The sequence below is a fragment of the Bos mutus genome, chromosome 27, assembly GCF_027580195.1.
Source record: "Bos mutus isolate GX-2022 chromosome 27, NWIPB_WYAK_1.1, whole genome shotgun sequence".
Taxonomy (NCBI): Eukaryota; Metazoa; Chordata; class Mammalia; order Artiodactyla; family Bovidae; genus Bos; species Bos mutus.
In genome coordinates, this window is record NC_091643.1 from 8,668,854 (window position 1) to 8,689,275 (window position 20,422).

Below are 20,422 nucleotides of genomic sequence, written 5' to 3' on the forward strand. Positions count from 1 at the left end.
TATTTTGAAAACCTAGCAATATTTGTTTTCGCTGTGCTCTTGGTCACTGAGCAACATTTTGCTTCCCTTCACTATACTGTACCTAAGAGTAGTCAGTTTTCCTCTTTTCCAAGCTAAGACTTACCTCTTCTTTATCCTTTGGGTACTTTATTATTAATGTATATAGCAAAGCCATTCTTTTCGCTTTATTATACATAACAATACTTTAGCAGTACATGTTATCAACTAATAAATTATATCTCTGCTGAAAATTATTTAAGTTTCAAGTTGTGTGAAATAAATATCTATGTAAGAAAGTTAATTGGCAGTTAAATTTACTTTACTTGATTGTAATTGCAGGAGAAGAAAGAGACAGGATAAACAGATAGCTCTGAACCACTAGAAGAATTCAAAGAGGTAGGTGAGGCCCACAGCTTGAGGAGAAGTTAAATACAAGGAAGGGAAGTTTCGGGGCTGGATTTGAGGGCAGCTTGTGGTGGTTCAGAACCCAGCTGGGTCAGATACGCAGCGGTCGGAAAGAGGTTTCTGCTCGAGACTGAGTGGTGCTTGATTGCAGGTTATAGTAGTTTCTTCTCATCTTCATCAGTTTTGGCCTTATTACTTAAATCATCTTCATGCTTAGACTTGTTTTACAAGAAAAACTTTAAGGCATTAAGGGTGAGATGTCTTCATGTAATTCGATTAAAAGGTAGCCAGCTTCAGGGTAGGTACAATGAGAATAAAATGGCTCATGGTTAAATTCAGTTACCAGAATTTGTTATTAGTGATTAAAAACATTTTCATTTTGGGGAGTATTAAAACTGTATCTCCAAGTCTAATTTCTGTGCTCTAAGGAACAGTCAAAAGACACAGGTTTTCGAGATGAGGACAGAGGATAGTGGTCGCTTCTCACCTTCATCGATTTTGACCTTCCTACTTTAGTTATCTGACTTGTGAGAATATGAAACATCTATACCACTGATTTTTTTTTGTTCATTTTTTTATTATGGTAGAATTTACATAAAAATATAAAACACTTTTTAGTGTACAATTCAGTGGCATTGAGTATATTCACAGTGTTTTGAAGCCATTGCTGCTATCATTTCCAGAAGCTTTTCATCATCTTAAAATCTGTTTTTATAGAGCTTTATAGATAGTTTGTATTTAAGTCTAAGGAAGAACAATATAACTATTATTACTGCTTAGTGCATGTTTGAGTAATTCAAGGAATTATATGAATTATGTATTTCTTTCATACTCTTAATATTGGCTCTGCTAACTTGTCTTAATGATTTCTAGTGGTCATAAAATGAGAATTTGTAACTTTTAAGAAGTCACAAAGCTTTATTATCTCAGAGTCTGTGACATGATCACTTAAAGGTTTCTGAAATCATAAATCTAAGTTTACAAATGCAGTTTTGTCCTTGAAAATTCTGGTGGTCACAGTTCTAGAATTTATCATTCAGTTCAGTTTTGAAAGAAATAATTAAAACAGATTCTTGATTATCCTTTATGTCAGTGTTTCGAAACAGAGACGACATAAAGATAGATTTGAGGTCCTCAGAAGATATGAGAACATAGAGACAAAGACAAGTATATAGTGGTATTAAAAAATTAAAGTCAAGTGTGGGAAAAACTAAAATTGTACTTTAATAAAGATGGGAATAACAGATGATGTATTTTCAGCACCTAGAAAATGTTACATTTAAGATTTTCTAGATGATTGTGTCCAAAATTTATTTTTTTTTCATGTTTTAGTCTCATGTAATAGAGATCACTGGGCAAAATTTTTGCTGTCCTTTTTTTCCAAAGTTATATCCCAAAACCCAAGTCCAAATGCTCCGCAGCCTTCGGCCGACTTACCAGAACCTCTGCTGCGTATTTGTCTCAATGCTGCCATCTAGTGGTTGTTGTGGGTATCTCAACATGGAGCTTAGGCAGCCTGTGTCACTCCTTGACACAGTGCAATCTAAAGGCCTCCGGCCACAAACCTCCCCCTGCTTTTGAGAAGTTGAATAGCAGTGGGTTGCTGTGGCAGAAATCTTATTTAGTTATTGAGACCATGTAATCACTTGGAAACAGTAGTTCAGTTCAGTTGCTCAGTCGTGTCTGACTCTTTGAGACCCCATGGACTGCAGCACGCCAGGCCTCCCTGTCCATCGCCAACTCCAGGAGCTTGATCAAAGTCACGTCCATCGAGTTGGTGATGCTATCCAACCATCTCATCCTCTGTCATCCCCTTCTCCTCCTGCCTTCAGTCTTTCCCAGCATTAGGGTCTTTTCCAATGAGTCAGTTCTTCGCATCAGGTGGCCAAAGTATTGGAGTTTCAGCTTCAGTATCAGTCCTTCCAATGAACATTCAGAACTGATTTCCTTTAGGATGGACTGGTTGGATCTCCTTGCTGTCCAAGGGACTCTCAAGAGTCTTCTCCAACACCACAGTTCAAAAGCATCAATTCTTTGGCGCTCAGCTTTCTTTATGGTCCAGCTCTCACATCCATACATGACCACAGGAAGAACCATAGCCTTGGCTTTCCGGACCTTTGTCAGCAAAGTAATGTCTCTGCTTTTCAGTATGCTGTCTAGGTTGCTCATAGTTTTCTTCCAAGGAGCAAGCGTCTTTTAATTTCATGGCTGCTGTCACCATCTGCAGTGATTTTTGGAGCCCCCCAAAATGAAGTCTCTTACTGTTCCCACTGTTTCCCCATCTATTTGCCATGAAGTGATGGGATCGGAAGCCATGGTCTTCGTTTTCTGAATGTTAAGTTTTAAGCCAACTTTTTCACTGTTTCACTTTCATCAAGAGGCTCTTTAGTTCTTCTTCACTTTTTGCCATAAGGGTGGTATCGTCTGCCTATCTGAGGTTATTGATATTTCTCCCAGCAATCTTGATTCCAGCTTGTGCTTCATCCAACCCAGCATTTCGCACGATGTACTCTACATATAAATTAAATAATCAGAGTGTTTTTATATTATGAGATTATTATTGAGCTGAACATAGCTCTGTCAGGCTCGTTACCAACTCATTGTTCTTTCTGCCACTGCTGCTGCTGCTAAGTCTCGTCAGTCGTGTCCGACTCTGTGCGACCCCATAGACGGCAGCCCACCAGACTCCCCGTCCCTGGGATTCTCCAGGCAAGAACACTGGAGTGGGTTGCCATTTCCTTCTCCAGTGCATAAAAGTAAAAAGTGAAAGTGAAGTCTCTCAGTCATGTCTGACTCCTAGCGACCCCATGGACTGCAGCGCACCAGGCTCCTCTGTCCATGGGATTTTCCAGTCAAGAGTACTGGAGTCGGGTGCCATTGCCTTCTCCATTGTTCTTTCTAAGATACTGTTTTTCTTATTGTTTCCAGTTTTTCAGGATAATTTAACTAATGCACTGAACAACACTTATTAAATGCATATTATATGCTAGACACTGTTCTTAGTACTAGGAATATAATCCTCAGCAAACAGAAATCATAGCTTTCATGTAGTTTACATTTCATTGGGGGAACAAATGGTAAGATACACATACAATACTTCAATTAGTGAGAAGAGTTTAAGAAGGAAAAATAAAGCAGGGAAGGGAGATATGACGTTTTGTGGTTGGCAAATTGTTTTGAGGTGTTAGATGGAGTGGTCAAAGAGAATCTTACTGAAGGCGACTTTTGAGTAGAGGTCTAAAGGATCTAGGAAAGTGCTCTCCAGACAGAAGGAAAGCAGGTGCAAAGCTCTTGGAACATCTGACTTGTAAAGAAAGAGCAAGCAGGAAGGAGTAGAGTGTGAGAGTGAGAGAGAGAGCCGTAGCAGGTGAGGTTGGAGAGTCCCTGTGGGTGTGTGTGTGGGGGGGGCTGCGGTACAGGTCACAGAAGGTCTTGAAACTGGATGTCTTTGGGCTGGATGAGAGGTGGGCGCCAAGCTACGGGCTCACTCTGGCTTCTGTGTTTAATGGTGTGGGGCATCATTTGCTGCAGTTTTTTTTCTCTTGTTTTATTAGCAGTAGGAGTAGATTTACTTTATAGACATATGAGAACGATGAGGTATAAGGACTATGTTTCGACAGTTCTGGGATCAGGGTTTATATTGGCATATTGTGTGTCTATACATATTTTTACAGATTTGCTCTTGGATTATCAATTGTTCTTATTTTATTTTTATAATACAGGATAATTGAAATCAGCTGGTAGAGTATTACTTGGAAAATGTTATGAACATCACTACTCCAGTACATTTCAGGCTCACCTCTTAAAATGAGCAAACAATGTAGTGTAAGCCTGTCTCAGTGATCTTCATACTCAATCATATTTCGGGAATGAGAATCATCTGGAGTTGTAATTTTTTTCACACTTCATGATACAGTTAGATCAGATCAGTCGCTCAGTCGTGTCCGACTCTTTGCAACCCCATGAATCGCAGCACGCCAGGCCTCCCTGTCCATCACCAACTCCCGGAGTTCACTCAGACTCACGTCCATCGAGTCGGTGATGCCATCCAGCCATCTCATCCTCTGTTGTCCCCTTGTCCTCTTGCCCCCAATCCCTCCCAGCATCAGAGTCTTTTCCAATGAGTCAACTCTTTGCATGAGGTGGCCAAAGTACTGGAGTTTCAGCTTCAGCATCATTCCTTCCAAAGAAATCCCAGGGCTGATCTCCTTCAGAATGGACTGGTTGGATCTCCTTGCAGTCCAAGGGACTCTCAAGAGTCTTCTCCAACACCACAGTTCAAAAGCATCAATTCTTGGCGCTCAGCTTTCTTCACAGTCCAACTCTCATATCCATACATGACCATAGGAAAAACCATAGCCTTGACTAGACGAACCTTTCTTGGCAAAGTAATGTCTCTGCTTTTGAATATGCTATCTAGGTTGGTCATAACTTTCCTTCCAAGGAGTAAGCATCTTTTAATTTCATGGCTGCGGTCACCATCTGTAGTGCTTTTGGAGCCCAGAAAAATAAAGTCTGACACTGTTTCCCCATCTATTTCCCGTGAAGTGATGGGACGGGATGCCATGATCTTTGTTTTCTGAATGTTGAGCTTTAAGCCAACTTTTTCACTCTCCACTTTCACTTTCATCAAGAGGCTTCTTAGTTCCGCTTCACTTTCTGCCATAAGGGTGGTATCATCTGCATATCTGAGGTTATTGATATTTCTCCCGGCAATCTTGATTCCAGCTTGTGTTTCTTCCAGTCCAGCATTTCTCAGGATGTACTCTGCATATAAGTTAAATAAACAGGGTGACAATATACAGCCTTGACGTACTCCTTTTCACATTTGGAACCAGTCTGTTGTTCCATGTCCAGTTCTAACTATTGCTTCCTGACCTGCATACAGATTTCTCAAGAGGCAGATCAGGTGGTCTGGTATTCCCATCTCTTTCAGAATTTTCCACAGTTTATTGTGATCCACACAGCCAAAGGCTTTGGCATAGTCAATAAAGCAGAAATAGATGTTTTTCTGGAACTCTCTTGCTTTTTCCATGATCCAGCGGATGTTGGCAATTTGATCTCTGGTTCCTCTGCCTTTTCTAAAACCAGCTTGAACATCAGGAAGTTCACAGTTCACATATTGCTGAAGCCTGGCTTGGAGAATTTTGAGCATTACCTTACTAGCGTGTGAGATGAGTGCAATTGTGCGGTAGTTTGAGCATTCTTTGGCATTGCCTTTCTTTGGGATTGGAATGAAAACTGACCTTTTCCAGTCCCGTGGCCACTGCTGAGTTTCCCAAATTTGCTGGCATATTGAGTGCAGCACTTTGACAGCATCATCTTTCAGGATTTGGAATAGCTCCACTGGAATTCCATCACCTCCACTAGCTTTATTCGTAGTGATGCTTTCTAAGGCCCACTTGACTTCACATTCCAGGATGTCTGGCTCTAGGTCAGTGATCACACCATCGTGATTATCTGAGTTGTGAAGATCTTTTTTGTACAGTTCTTCAGTGTATTCTTGCCATCTCTTCTTAATATCATCTCCTTCTGTTAGGTCTGTACCATTTCTGTCCTTTATCGAGCCCGTCTTTGCATGAAATATTCCTTTGGTAGCTCTGATTTTCTTGAAGAGATCTCTAGTCTTTCCCATTCTGTTGTTTTCCTCTATCTCTTTGCATTGATTGCTGAAGAAGGCTTTCTTATCTCTTCTTGCTATTCTTTGGAACTCTGCATTCAGATGTTTATATCTTTCCTTTTCTCCTTTGCTTTTCGCTTCTCTTCTTTTCACAGCTATTTGTAAGGCCTTCCCAGACAGCCATTTTGCTTTTTTGCATTTCTTTTCCATGGGGATGGTCTTGATCCCTGTCTCCTGTACAATGTCACGAACCTCATTCCATAGTTCATCGGGCACTCTATCTATCAGATCTAGGCCCTTAAATCTATTTCTCACTTCCACTATATAATCATAAGGGATTTGATTTAGGTCATACCTGAATGGTCTAGTGGTTTTCCCTACTTTCTTCAATTTAAGTCTGAATTTGGCAATAAGGAGTTCATGGTCTGAGCCACAGTCAGCTCCTGATCTTGTTTTTGCTGACTGTATAGAGCTTCTCCATCTTTGGCTGCAAAGAATATAATCAGTCTGATTTCAGTGTTGACCATCTGGTGATGTCCATGTGTAGAGTCTTTTCTTGTGTTGTTGGAAGAGGGTGTTTGTTATGACCAGTGCATTTTCTTGGCAAAACTCTATTAGTCTTTGCCCTGCTTCATTCCGTATTCCAAGGCCAAATTTGCCTGTTACTCCAGGTGTTTCTTGACTTCCTACTTTTGCATTCCAGTCCCCTATAATGAAAAGGACATCTTTTTTGGGTGTTAGTTCTAAAAGGTCTTGTAGGTCTTCATAGAACTGTTCAACTTCAGCTTCTTCAGCGTTACTGGTTGGGGCATAGACTTGGATTACTGTGATATTGAATGGTTTGCCTTGGAAACAAACAGAGATCATTCTGTCGTTTTTGAGATTGCATCCAAGTACTGCATTTCGGACTCTTTTGTCGACCATGATGGCCACTCCATTTCTTCTGAGGGATTCCTGCCCGCAGTAGTAGATATAATGGTCGTCTGAGTTAAATTCACCCATTCCAGTCCATTTCAGTTCGCTGATTCCTAGAATGTCGACATTCACTCTTGCCATCTCTTGTTTGACCACTTCCAATTTGCCTTGATTCATGGACCTGACATTCCAGGTTCCTATGCAGTATTGCTCTTTACGGCATCGGACCTTGCTTCTATCACCAGTCACATCCACAGCTGGGTATTCTTTTTGCTTTGGGTCTATCCCTTCATTCTTTCTGGAGTTATTTCTCCACTGATCTTCAGTAGCATATTGGGCACCTACTGACCTGGGGAGTTTCTCTTTCAGTATCCTATCATTTTGCCTTTTCATACCATGATACGGTTAGGGATGTGCCAAAACAAACCAGACAATTAGCTGATTAGCACTTCTGTTTGATCCACACAGAAAACCTCATAGATTTATGTTGTAACCTAGATGATTTATTTAAACCACTTTTTTGCTTGTAGTTCATCAGCTGAAATGACTAATTCTCAAAGTACTATAACTCTTCCCCAAATTGTGCTTAAAAAGTACCCTGAAATTTAATTTAAAAAAAAAAGCCCTGGAATTGTATCAGTTAAGTTACAATATCCTGATCACTGTTGGTAATAGTGTTTCTCTACAGGTTCCGTTTTTTTTGGTAGCTAAAATATCTATTATTTTTGTGCTTGGTCTTGTGAGGTCAGAGAAGAGGCGCCCTGGGTGTAACGTGGTGAGGTCGAGGAGACGGGCCGCGCTGCCCTGTGTCCCATGCACTTTCTGCTGTAAACCCTCGGTGTAACGTGGTGAGGTCGAGGAGACGGGCCGCGCTGCCCTGTGTCCCATGCACTTTCTGCTGTAAACCCTGGGTGTACCGTGGTGAGGTCGAGGAGACAGCCGCGCTGCCCTGTGTCCCATGCACTTTCTGCTGTAAAGCACCTGTTGACGTCTTCTGTCCTTTCCTGACTGACGTGTAAGGGTTTTTCTGTGTAGTACTGGATATGAACATTTGTTAGTTAAACGTGCGTTAAGATCTGCCTTTCTGTGGCGTGCGTGCCTCTTCGCTTCTTTGATGGTGTCTCTCTGGTCTTCCATGCTTCTCTGTTTCCTACCCCTGGTCAGTTACCCATCAGTCCTGCCAGATCTGCCTTTTATACTCCTCTTATGTCTCTTCTCCAGTCCTTTTGTCAGTGCCTTAACGCAGGCCCTTGTTACTCATGGCCTGGATCACACATAGATCATATTCCTTCCCATCCATTTCCAGCCACTTACACAGTGACTTTTTAAAACTTCAAATCTCGCTCATATCATTCCTCTGTTAAAATCTTCTAGTGGTCCTGAGAGGCTGCAGCATAAAGCTCAAACCTCATGACCTTACTTCTGTCTTCTTAGAGGTTACTTCAAGCTTCTGCTCCTGTATAATGTCTTTCCCAGGTTTTTCCCTGGTTCTTTTTAAAGGAAGGATGTGGCTGTCTTTACCACAGCACAGTTGTTGAAAGACAACTTCCAGCTGTTCATCTCTGATTTCATCTCTTGGCTGAGCAGTACTGTTAGTTTGCTTGTTTGGACGTTTTTATATTGATGTACCATTGAGCTCTCTGACTAGTCTATCTCTTTTCCAGGCTTTTTCCTCTGCCAGTCCCTTACATATTGGTGTTCTTGGCTCTCCTTTCCACCTGTTCTCCATGGGAAAACCCATCAACTGACGGCGTTACGGGTTCTGGATTCCAGATTCAACTGATTTGGATCCACAGTTGGTTGAATTCAAGGATGTGGAACCCAGGGATATGGAGGGCTGACTATGACTTCTAGATTTTAATTTCCAAATCAACCTTTCTCTTGAGCTCCAGATCCAGGGACATTGCTCCTTGGATGTTTCATAGGCATTTTAAGCTCTATTAAGACCCAAACTAAGCTCATTCCACCCGCCTCTCAAATCTGACTCTCTACGATTCTGTGTTTTCTTTTACCATCCCCTTCAGGTATGCCTGCGCCTGTCAGATAACTCCAGGAAGCCTTTGCGGGGCCCACTTGCACCTGCTTGATCACCTGGTCCTTTGTCTCCCACTCTTGTCCGTCTGCCACGATACCTGTAGACGTTTTATCTGCTCTCCCCGGTAGACCGAAAGCACCTGGGGAGCTTTGTGTCACCGTCCTGCACCCTGCTTAGCGTAGCTGAGAGGTGCCTGAGAGTGCGTCCCGATGAAACACACCTGAAACCGGACTCATCGGCTCTTTCCTCCTGACTCTTCTCGGGGATGGCTTTCACCAGACTCATCGGCCCTTCCCTTTCCCCCTGACTCTTCTCGGGGATGGCTTTCACCAGACTCATCGGCCCTTCCCTTTCCCCCTGACTCTTCTCGGGGATGGCTTTCACCAGACTCATCGGCCCTTCCCTTTCCCCCTGACTCTTCTTGGGGATGGCTTTCATAGCTGATGATGTCACCACCTTTTCCTTTAAGTTGCTGTTGTTCACTTGCTGGGTCGTGTCGTGTTTAATTCCTTTTCTGTTACTTCCACTGCTGGTTGTTTTATGAGCCCGTAGCTAGTTTTGCATTTCCATTCCCTTTTCCCCAGTCTGCCTTTTTTATTGCTCTGGGGTTTTTTTCTCAAGTACAGGTGATCGATCATCTGTTGGTTCAGTAACTATTGTTCTTCTTTTCTGCAGGGTGAAGTCCAACTTCTTTATAAGACATTCAGTGGCAATCTTAAAGAACTGATCTAGTCTCCCTCTCTCGTCCCCCCACGCCCCCACCCCCGCTTACCACAGAAACTGTCTTTAAAGTACTAGCCTTGGCAGCCTGTGCACCACAGCTCACCTTGTTTGCTCTACCTGTATTGCCCTTCTCTCCATCCACTGCTGTGGAGGAACCTAGAGACCGAGGTTTAAACCTGCTTTTAACAGTTACTATCTGTTGTCCTTGGAGAAGCTTCTTAGATTACCATAACACCATGTATTAAGTACCGGCACTTAATACGTGTTGTCTTGCTCATTCAGCCCGTGGCTTCCAGACCACTACTGGAATTTATTTTTCCCATTTGCACAGAGCTCTGTCTTGTTGCACTAATGACTTTTGCTTTTCATTATGATTGTTATTATTTTTCTCTTATATTACATGCCTTGTAAAAGCTAATACTATGATTTCTTGTAGTTAATTTAGTTGGATTTTTCATTCTTAGGTAGTCAATATGCTTTGCTTAACCCATATTGTGTCATTTAGTTTCTAAGTGACCACCTGATTGGGGTATGAGTTTTTAGACCAAAGTTGCCAGTGTCAGGACCATTTGTAAAGATGTAGCCAAAGCAGGCTTGGTAAAAACCCATCTACTTTGTGAGTTTGAAATTTCGGAGGGCTATACATCTGTCCCACAGTTATATGCAACTCTTAAAGGAATTTAAATTGTACTTCTACTGTCTTTATATCAACACTAAAGAAAAGCCCCAGTACTGAGTGAATTGTGTTTTTCTTTGCAGCCGGTTGCTGAACCCATCCCCATCTGTAGTTTCTGTCTTGGCACAAAAGAGCAAAACCGAGAAAAGAAGCCAGAGGAACTCATCTCCTGTGCGGACTGCGGCAACAGCGGTAGGTGACCCTCTGTGTGTGTGGCTCCCAGGGTTTGTCCGGCAAGAGTATGTTTAACTGGGAATTGCCCGCTTGGTCCTTAAGAGAGTAACATTTACATTTGATTCTGGTTTTAGGGACCTGACATGAGCTTCTAGATGAGGGAGGAGTTTAAATGTGTAATTGAAATGTTTGATTCAGTTAACTTAGATCAGGTCTTAGTAGCTGTTTTTTCAATAAGAAGTTTTCCATAGACTTCTTTTTATTTCTGTTAGTCTTTATATTTCACTGTCAAGCATCTGTTCAGATCATAGCAGTCAGTTGGAAGTTATTGCTGGTTTCTTTAATAATCACTACTCACCCTTGATTTATGCCTCAGCCTTCGTGAATAGAACCAGGATGATAACAGATTTGGTTTTTTTTTTTTTTTTTACATAAACTTACATATGTCACATTGAGAAACAGAGTGTTGACTGCAGTTTAGTGAGCTGTGTGAAATTTGGGGCTCTAAAAAAGATTTTTCAAAGAGTCTCCTAATTTGTTAATTTCAGAGATATTCTCTGTCTACATTGTAAAAATTAATGAAGCTTTGTAGTAGTTTTGATCATTGGCTTAATATTCAGTGTTTTATACCAGTAACAAACAGGATTTAGTCCAGAAAGCAGAAAACACTACGTGCTTCAAGAGGAGAGGAACTCAATACCAGGATAAGGTTTCTGTAAGATTGTTGGATGGGCCTTGAGGCCTGATTCCCGGGACAGAGGTGGCCCGCCAGAGGGAAAGAGCCAGGTGGAATGGCAGCGCCTTTCACACTTGCCTTAGCAGTCAGGTGGCCACTGCAGCAGGGTCCTGTTTGGTGCGAGAGGACTCACGGGGCGTGAGCTGGTGGTGTTGCCAGGAGGGCTGCTTGGCTGTCACAGTAACCAAGGAAGAAAGCATGGACACGGTCAAGTACCTGAAATTTGGGTATTTTCCAAATTGAGAGCTAAAGTACCCCAAATTTTAAACAGTAAGAATTGTTTGAGAAAAATAACTGTGTTAAACATTTGGCAAAGGGCCAAAAGCTGTGAAGTACCAAGAGTGCATTTACATTTTTAAAGTCCAAGGAGAAAGGCGGTGATAGGCCATTTCTGTGAGAGAAATGAAGAGTTGAGCACATTAAAAATGTTTTCCCCAAATAATAATAGGAAGACCCACCAAAGCAGCAGTGAAGTGTTGTTTTATAGCTTTATAAAACTTGAAAGATACGAGAGCCCAAACTGGAGCTGATAGAATTGTGGGAAAAGGTTTGTACGCTGCTCATGTCACTGGATACGTCGTAGGGCTTGGAGCATGTTTTGGCAGATCTACCTCTCAAGCTATAGAAATGTTTATTTCATTTCACTTGCCGGTTCCTCTTTTAGGAATTTATTCTAAGGAATTAACTTAAAAGAAGGAAAGGATCTGTAATCGTGAAATAATTCGTTTTAGTGTTCTAATAACTGTTACGGGTTAATTGTGTAAATATTTACAACAGGCAGATGGTCAGGTAGGTTCTAGTGTGTCAACTCTGGAGCATAATCAGTTTAAGGAATGTAAATGTAAAGTTTGCTTGAATAAAGTAATGAAAAGCAGAACAAAGCTGTATATATCCTATAATTAAAACCATGCAAGGGCTTTAGTTAGTTTAGAAAGGAAAAGTAGAACATGAAAATAGCTCTTCTGGGATGATGAGATTACAGGTGAGATTTTTTTACACTTCTACCATTTTCCTTGGATGTTAGTGATGTTTTGATGATAAATTTCTTATTTCTTAAAAAAGAAAATTTATTGATAGAAAAGAGAAAGATAATTTAACCAACCCTTTCTCTCACTGAAGAAAAGTAAACATAACCAATTTTTAGAGGAAATGGATAAATCTTTACGAGCAAATAGGCTATCCTGTTTTTGAGAATCAAACTGATTGTAACTCTTGAGAGAGGAAATATTTTTTTTTTTCCTGTTACTGTTAATTCTGATCACAGTAGAAATATTGCTTAGGTCTTAGTTTTATCTTGAGTGCCTTAAATCATGAGCACATAACTCACTTTTAATTGATGGGATTTAAAAAATTTATTTATTAGTTATAAACATAACACATTATTGTTTAAAAAATGAGAGCACAGAAGGGTATAAAGTAAAATGTAAAATCCTTTTCCTGAAAAATATTTATAGCTCTGTATCCTAGGATGTTACAGTTGTAAACAGTTTTTGTGTTTATTCTTCCAGGAATGGCCCAGGCGTATTATGTATTCATATACGTAGGACCACGCATACACACACAGTACTTTAATTAATGCAGCCTTAATATAAGTTTGGAATTTTTCAAGTTTTTTTTATAATCATATTAGGCGAGGGGTGATGTATGTAGCACGCATAAAACTGAACTGGAGTGCCAAGTCCTGATAAGACGAGTGTGGCAAGCTTCCAGGAGCTTCTTGTTTTCCTTGATGTTTTGATTTAAGATAATTGCCTTTTTTCTACAACATTTCTTTTATACAGTTGCAGAATGATTCTTGATTGTTTCATTTGCCATTTTCACCTTTTATTAGGTCATCCATCCTGTTTGAAGTTTTCCCCCGAACTAACGGTTAGAGTGAAGGCCTTACGGTGGCAGTGCATTGAGTGTAAAACGTGCAGTTCCTGTCGAGACCAAGGCAAAAATGCAGTGAGTAGTTTTGCCTTCCGTTGTGAGTATTTCATTTAGAAGTAGAGTGTACAACTGGCATTTTCTTCTGTGCGTGTTTGATTATTTTCAGTCTCTTGGTTCAGCAGAATTTAGAACAATGGCCTCTTAAAATTCACGTCATTAGTTTAGAATACTTGCTCAGTGATGATTGAGCGAGTATTGGATAATTCTTGAATAATTTCTAGGCAGTTTTCTACCCCACTCCCCAGTTTTTTTGGCCAAACTGTGCAGCTTATGGGATCTTAGTTCCCTGACAAGGATTGAACCTGGGTCCCCCAGCCGTAGAAGCGCAGAGTCCTCGCCCCTGGACTGCCAGGGAATTCCCAGATTTCTTGGTAGTTACTAAAGCACTTTAATTGTATGTTTGCAGAGAGACTAGCTACGTTAAAGAAATACTTGTGAAATTTGAGTCTTATGGCAGTATTCATTTAGGAATGATCAGTTATATTAATTGCAGTCATCGTCCTCTCTTTTATTAAAACAGACTAAAAACGTTATCTTTTATCTGGCTATTGGATACACATTTTTTTAGAAGTAATGAAGCTTTAGTTCCTTATTAAAGATGGATGAAGCAGAACTTTTTGCTAACTCAGGCTGTGCGTTTACTCAACTACTGCAGATTAAGGGAACTTTTATTATTAGGTCACTCATCTCCTTTGTGGAAAGGAGCCTCCTAGGTTTCATGAAGTCATGACCCTACCATGTTTCTGTTTCATGTGGTTGAGCAGAGCTGTTCTTTCTCTGCTTTAGGATAACATGCTCTTTTGTGATTCCTGTGACCGGGGTTTTCACATGGAATGTTGTGATCCGCCACTCACTCGGATGCCAAAAGGTAAGAGATACTTTCCGAAATCAAACTGGTGATAAGGGGCAGGTTAGTGAAAGCGCCTTTTAATCTACTTGGTTAAAGTGAAAGAATAGCTTGCGTCTTTCTCCTTTGTCTCGAGTGGAGAGCTGTCATCTAAGGATGGGGACAGTCCCTCCTGACGTTCCTATGTGGTGTGGCTTTAGTACTAGTTTCCTCTGTTTTCAGTGTTTAAGCGTCCACGAGGGTGAAGGTGTCCACTTACCAATTGTTGCCAGCCCTGTAGCTAGAGGGCAAAGTACTTGACTTATATAATACTTTGAAATATTTATTTCTTGAAGAAGTGAAATTCTGTTAGGTCATGTTGATTATATCACAACTCATAACCTTTGAGGGGCTTAAAGCTGTTAGAGCCTCTGGTTTATCGAAAACCTCACAAAGTTTTATAATTTGCAAGCAAACAAGTGCCCAAATGAGAAGAATACAGCTTAAAACTGTTATTTTATTCTTTTGACACTTGTTCCCTGAAAGGTATTTACTTGAGACATAGTTGCCTGTTGTTTGGACTTCCATATTATCATATGCTTATACTTCCTTCAAAAAAAAGTAGTCTTCTCTGCTTTGTCATATCATAAAGTCCATTTTCAACTCTGGTTTTTGTGATTTATAGATTTTTAAAGTAAAATGCTTGTGAGATACTTTATGTCTCTTTAACGAAGTGTTTCCTGCTGATGGAAAGGGACTCAGCCCTAGCTGTAGCCAACTTACTCCACTTCAGGATTTTACTTGAGCCCTCGTGCCACTGCTGACGTTACCTTTTGAAGAGTCGCGTTTGTATGTGCTGGAAGAACAGGTGTCCCTCTTCCTACCTCTTCCATTTACTTGAATTTTCTTTCTTTATAGGCATGTGGATATGTCAGATATGTCGACCTAGGAAAAAAGGAAGAAAGCTTCTACAGAAGAAGGCAGCACAGATAAAACGGCGCTATGCTAACCCAATAGGACGCCCAAAAAACAGGTTAAAGAAACAAAACACGGTGTAAGTTGTACTTGTGGCCAGGTGAGGGGGAAGAGACAGGGCCTTCTCCGTAGCGCAGGCTTCACTTGTTGGCGTTTGGAAAAGGAGATTGACTTTTATGTAATGATAATAATGGCTAATGCTTACTGAGCCCTTAACAGAGGGCCAAGGCACCCCCTGTTCTAAGTACTTTACATGTATTAAATCATTTAATTCTTTCCACAGCCCAGGGAAGTAGGAACTGTTGGTACTCTGATTTTTCAAAGGAGGAAGCTATAGCATAGAGCAGTAACTTGCATAGTTTATAGTAAGTGTTGAACTGAGATTAAAACCCCAGTAGGCTGGCACCAAAGTCTGGCTCTTAGCTGTTACCTTAAATTTTCTCTTTTACCTGAAAAACAAGGAAGAAAAAATTACATTTTTGAAGCATTTCAAAGATTCTTCTCTTAATGTTACCTCAGTAGTTTGTGTTATATGTACAAATTGCTGGATAGCTTCTCTTACTCTCATATTCTCTTATTCTCATATTCTCTTCTTCTCATAGCTAAGTCCCATTTCTATGTCCTAAAGTAAAATAATGTGAATTTTTCACCTATTAGCAGAAATCAGGAATATAATTAACTCTTGTGGACTAGAAAACTGGGCTAGGTCTGGAGGAGGTGGGGCAAGATTCAGTAGCTAATTTTGTCTTTTTTTTTTTGAAGTATCTCTCCATTAATTCACCTTCGATGATATGTAAACTACCTTTAAGCCTGTCAACCTCTCCTAAAATTTACCCACCTTTTCTATACTTAAGACTATCTTGAAGGTGATATAACTGAAGTGAATGGGCATTAGCAGTTTGAAATACATAGAACCAGTACTGTAATTCATGCTTTTAAATCTTACATCAAGCTTTAATTTTCCTATAAAAAGATCTTTTGATTCCTGGCTTGCAGAGAGTAACCCATCCTTATGTTGAGAGGTAAGAGTCTAACTCTGAGTTGGTGCAGAGATCCTAGGAAGAGCCTTCATACCGGGAAGGGTCTTAGGTTTTCTGTGGTACAACTCTCATTGTGTAGATAAAGACACTGTTGTTTAGAGAGAATGTGATTTGTCCAAGATGTGCAGAAAGTAAGTGGCAAAGTTATGACTCACATATGCCGTCTGACTCCTGGCCTAGGATTCTTTTCATTATAAAATGCATAGGCTTCCCAGAAGTGGATGTTTCTAATAATATTACTTCTTAATCATATAATATTTATTAGAGTTTATGGAATATTCTTAACAATATGGAACTAAAAAATACAGTTGTAGATATTTACTGTATGTTATGTATTAAACAGAAACCTTATACAGATTTCTTTTTAATCGCTCCCCCTTTCCCTGTTTGATTCCTTAGGTCAAAAGGTCCCTTCAGCAAAGTTCGAACAGGCCCTGGAAGGGGTCGGAAACGTAAAATCACTCTCTCCAGCCAGTCAGCATCGTCATCAGAAGAAGGATACTTAGAGCAAATAGATGGCTTGGACTTCTGCAGAGATGGCAGTGTCCCCTTGAAGTTCAATAAGAAAACCAAAGGGCTCATCGACGGCCTTACCAAATTCTTTACCCCTTCTCCCGATGGGCGTAAGCCTCGGGGGGAAGTGGTAGACTATTCTGAGCAATACAGAGCTAGGAAAAAGGGCAGCAGAAAGCCAAGCACTTCAGATTGGCCCACAGGTAAGGTCTGCTCTGCTGGAGACAAAAGTATGCCAGAGGCTGTTATTTGGAATAGCACTACTTATCTGGAGTAGATTTATATTTGACTTATTAAAAATCGGTCTTGGAATATGAGAATATGCTCAAGGTCGTGGATTTAGGTGAGACTCAGGTGATAACAAGGCAGGAATTTAGAACCTAGAGATGAAGCTGGAGAATGGACAAGTAGGAGTTTTAGAGAAAAGAAGATGCTTTTTTTTGGTGGAAGCACAAAGAATCTGCCTACAGAAATGTGGGTTATAACCTTGACTCAGGCATAACTTTATATTTCATAAATGACAAAATAAATCGTGATGAACTTTGTAATGCTTGTTTTTATTCCTGGAAGGAATCTGCAAAGAGTGTGGGTAAATAGACTGCTGTTAATCCGAGCATACGTGAAAGACCAAGTTATTTGGAAATACGATGAGGTCATTGGTTTTTTTACTTCAGATCTTGGCAGATACAGTTGTAATTTTTCATGGATCATACTTAGAGAGCCACAGCTTCAGACCGTTTGCCTACGTTTCAGGCTAAGTTCTCTCGTTTTCAAATTGGATAAGATCTGTGAAGAAGAGTTAAAAGTATAGCAGATAATTCAGGTCAGAGGAGACAGTGCTGATAAGCTGGTCTCATCGCTGTGGAGCTGACAGCACCTGATCGTGTGAAGGAAGTAGGAAGGGCTCTGGGCAAAGTCAAAGAGTGAGAGTGGACTGTCAGGTCATGGGCTGTTACGTGCCGGGGTGGTGCCTCATGGGCTGCAGGGGGCCGTCTGAACTGTGATCCCTTCCCCCTGACTGTCCCACCGGGAATTGTACTCCCCACTCCATGTCATTCCTCCTTCTATAAAGGATGGACCAGGCCACTGCAGGAGGGAAAGATCCTCATCCTTGTCCGACCCGCCCCCCTTTTATGCTGTATTGATTGACTTTTCACCTGAGTGGCAATCAGCTAATTACAGTTTAGGCTTTCACTTTTCATGTCTTTATCAGCCATGTAGACTGAAGATAAGGCCCACTCTGAGTACATTTATCTGAGAAAACATGCAGGCCGTTCAGGTTGGACTTAGGAAAGAATCTCATAAAGCAGAGGGTGATAAAAGGCATTTCTGAATTAACCATTTCACTAGAGGTAGATTATTAGAAGAATCTACTGGAAAGTGTTAGAAATTTTCTATCAGAGCAAATGTATCAAGTGTGTGGAGAACCACTGCAGGGTTTCAGGCATGGCTTTGGCTTGAACGGGCTCTGTCATTTTGTCCCTGAGCTGTAGTTCCGGAGGCAGCCTGCACCATCTGGTAGAGCGCAGGGAGGGCTGTACCCGATCTGGGCCTGCGTCCAGCTGTGGCACGCGCTAGGGGGCAGTGAAGGCTCAGAGTATCTTCAGATCAGACATGTGTATTTCAGTTTAGGAATATGGTGGAGAGTGAGCCCCTGTCCTGTTCCTTCTTCCGCGAAATGAGTAACTGTGCATACAGTTGATTTTTGAAAAGAACTGTCCCTAACGGGTCTCTTCAGCCACACACATTCAGAGAAGCTGCAGGACCACACTGATGTCATTTTCAAGTGCAAAGGCTAATGCTCTTCTCCCCCAGTACTCCTCTCGCTCATTTCTGTACCCATTTGAGGAAGGTGCGTCATTTAGTGAATGCTTATTTTAATTTCTCGTACTTTCCCAGAGGGTTACTGCCTGTGATCCTCAGGCTTTGGAGTTTGTGCTTTAAACGGGCACCCAGAATGGGAGGGGAGTTGGGGAGTTGGCACTGGGCATCAGTTAACCACTTGAAATTGACTGTTTGTTGAGATAAGAATGGGTTGGCCTTATGAAGACTGTGGAATCATTGACAATTTTAAGAGGAGCAAACTTTTCTTGTTTTGCTCTGAAGTGATGAAAATTATGTCTTGCTATAACATAAACTTCTTCCATGCTACCAAAGAATGAAAAAGCAACATTTGTGTGTTGACATGTGTTAAAAGTTTTATATTCTTGTTATTTCAGAACAGACTGCATATTCCTTAGACCTTTTTCCTGTTGTACTTTATATATATATATATATATATATATATATATATATATATGTATGTATATGCTGAAATACAAACTTGTTTAATGAAGTTTAAATTTAGTTATGTAATATTTTTAAAAAGCTTTTAAGTCAATTCAGGGTTTTCATTATAAGGCAGATATAATATGTACATATCCTTTATTGACTAGTATCTTTCTGGAAGTCAGCTTAGTGTTGTCCTTTTCTCTTTTATATAAATAATATTAAGACTTTTGAAATTTGTTCTAGTTTGTGTGCTGAACTCATGGTAGCATGAATAACATGTAAGCCCTTTCTTAACATGCAGACAATCAGGATGGCTGGGATGGCAAACAGGAAAGCGAGGACCGGCTTTTTGGGAGTCAGGAAATCATGACTGAGAAGGATATGGAATTGTTTCGTGACATCCAAGAACAAGCCCTGCAGGTAAAGTTGAATATTCACCTTGGACAATCAGTTTGTTCGGGGGTAAGAAGCAGAGGATTAATTATATTGTGCGTAAAGCAGTAGTAGTTTATTCATCCATCTGGTCTGGTGTGGTTTGTGCGTGTACATTGTCTGCTGATTAAGGTGTTCTTTCCAAACCCATGGTAATTGGTTTGGTTTTGCAGATAAACACATTGCTTTAACTACCAGTATCAAATGAGCTTGGTTTATTTTCTGTCTTATATGAAGAAGAGTTTAGGATTTGACTGGCACACAACTAAAAACCAAACCTCTCTCAGGTGATGAAACACATATTCGTTAACTCAGGAAATATTTATTAAATGCTTGTGCCTTAATGCTTTGTTGACACATAGCAAGATATAAACGTGCAGACACAGCGCCTGCTTATGTGCCAGCTGCTGGAGATGCCAGAGTAAATGACAGGATTCCTTCTCCAGCCAGGAGAGACTTGTGAATAGATAATTTCCTTAATGTGGAAGTTTAATTATAGAATACATGAAGTGTGGGGAGTCAGAGAGGATTCATTGAGGGGAAATACCACTTGAGCTGGTCTTAGAAATGTAAAGGATTTGATCAGGATGACAAGGAATGTGGTCTCAATAATTAGGAAAAACGGGAGTGCAAAGACTTGGAAGTATTCTTTGAAACGCAGAGAACAATGGTGTAGATAATGACAGGAGAAAAGATAGGAAGAGTGCGGTGTGGATCCTGAAGACTCTTAGATTTTGTTTATCTTTTGTCTTGCTCCTTTGCCACCAACCCACTGTGTAAGCCAAGTTGAGTTCTGTCTCTTATCTTGAAATTAAGAATTTATAAGGCCACTGCTGGGGATTCCTGTTGTGTCGGTGAAACTCTTTGGATTCAGAGACCCACTAGTGAACAGATTATGTTTTTTTTTTTAATGGAGGATAATCGCTTTACAGCATTGTGTCACTTTCTGCCATACAGCACAGTGCGTCAGCCATGTGTGTGCAGATGCCCCTCGTTGCTGAGCGTGAGCCTCCCTCCCACCCCATCGCCCCCCACCCGAGGTCATTGCCGAGCTGGCCTCCCTGTGTTGTCCCTCCCACCCCATCCCCCCGCCGAGGCCATTGCCGAGCTGGCCTCCCTGTGTTGTCCCGCAGCTGCGTCTCGGCAGCT

At 40.9% G+C, this 20,422-nt stretch overlaps 1 protein-coding gene across 3 annotated transcripts in view; it reads left to right on the forward strand.

Moving 5' to 3' along the window:
* KAT6A (lysine acetyltransferase 6A) overlaps positions 1 to 20,422 on the forward strand; it is a 108,781-nt gene that overhangs the window by 44,292 nt on the left and 44,067 nt on the right. For 2 of the 3 annotated variants that reach the window (XM_070364192.1, XM_070364194.1), the window contains exons 3-8: positions 10,458 to 10,566; positions 13,116 to 13,231; positions 14,003 to 14,084; positions 14,961 to 15,096; positions 16,457 to 16,773; positions 19,143 to 19,261. In XM_070364192.1, coding sequence (XP_070220293.1) covers positions 10,458 to 10,566; positions 13,116 to 13,231; positions 14,003 to 14,084; positions 14,961 to 15,096; positions 16,457 to 16,773; positions 19,143 to 19,261 — 879 coding nt within the window. The remainder of the gene's footprint in view (positions 1 to 10,457; positions 10,567 to 13,115; positions 13,232 to 14,002; positions 14,085 to 14,960; positions 15,097 to 16,456; positions 16,774 to 19,142; positions 19,262 to 20,422) is intronic. The other variant, XM_070364193.1, reaches the window with a different exon arrangement.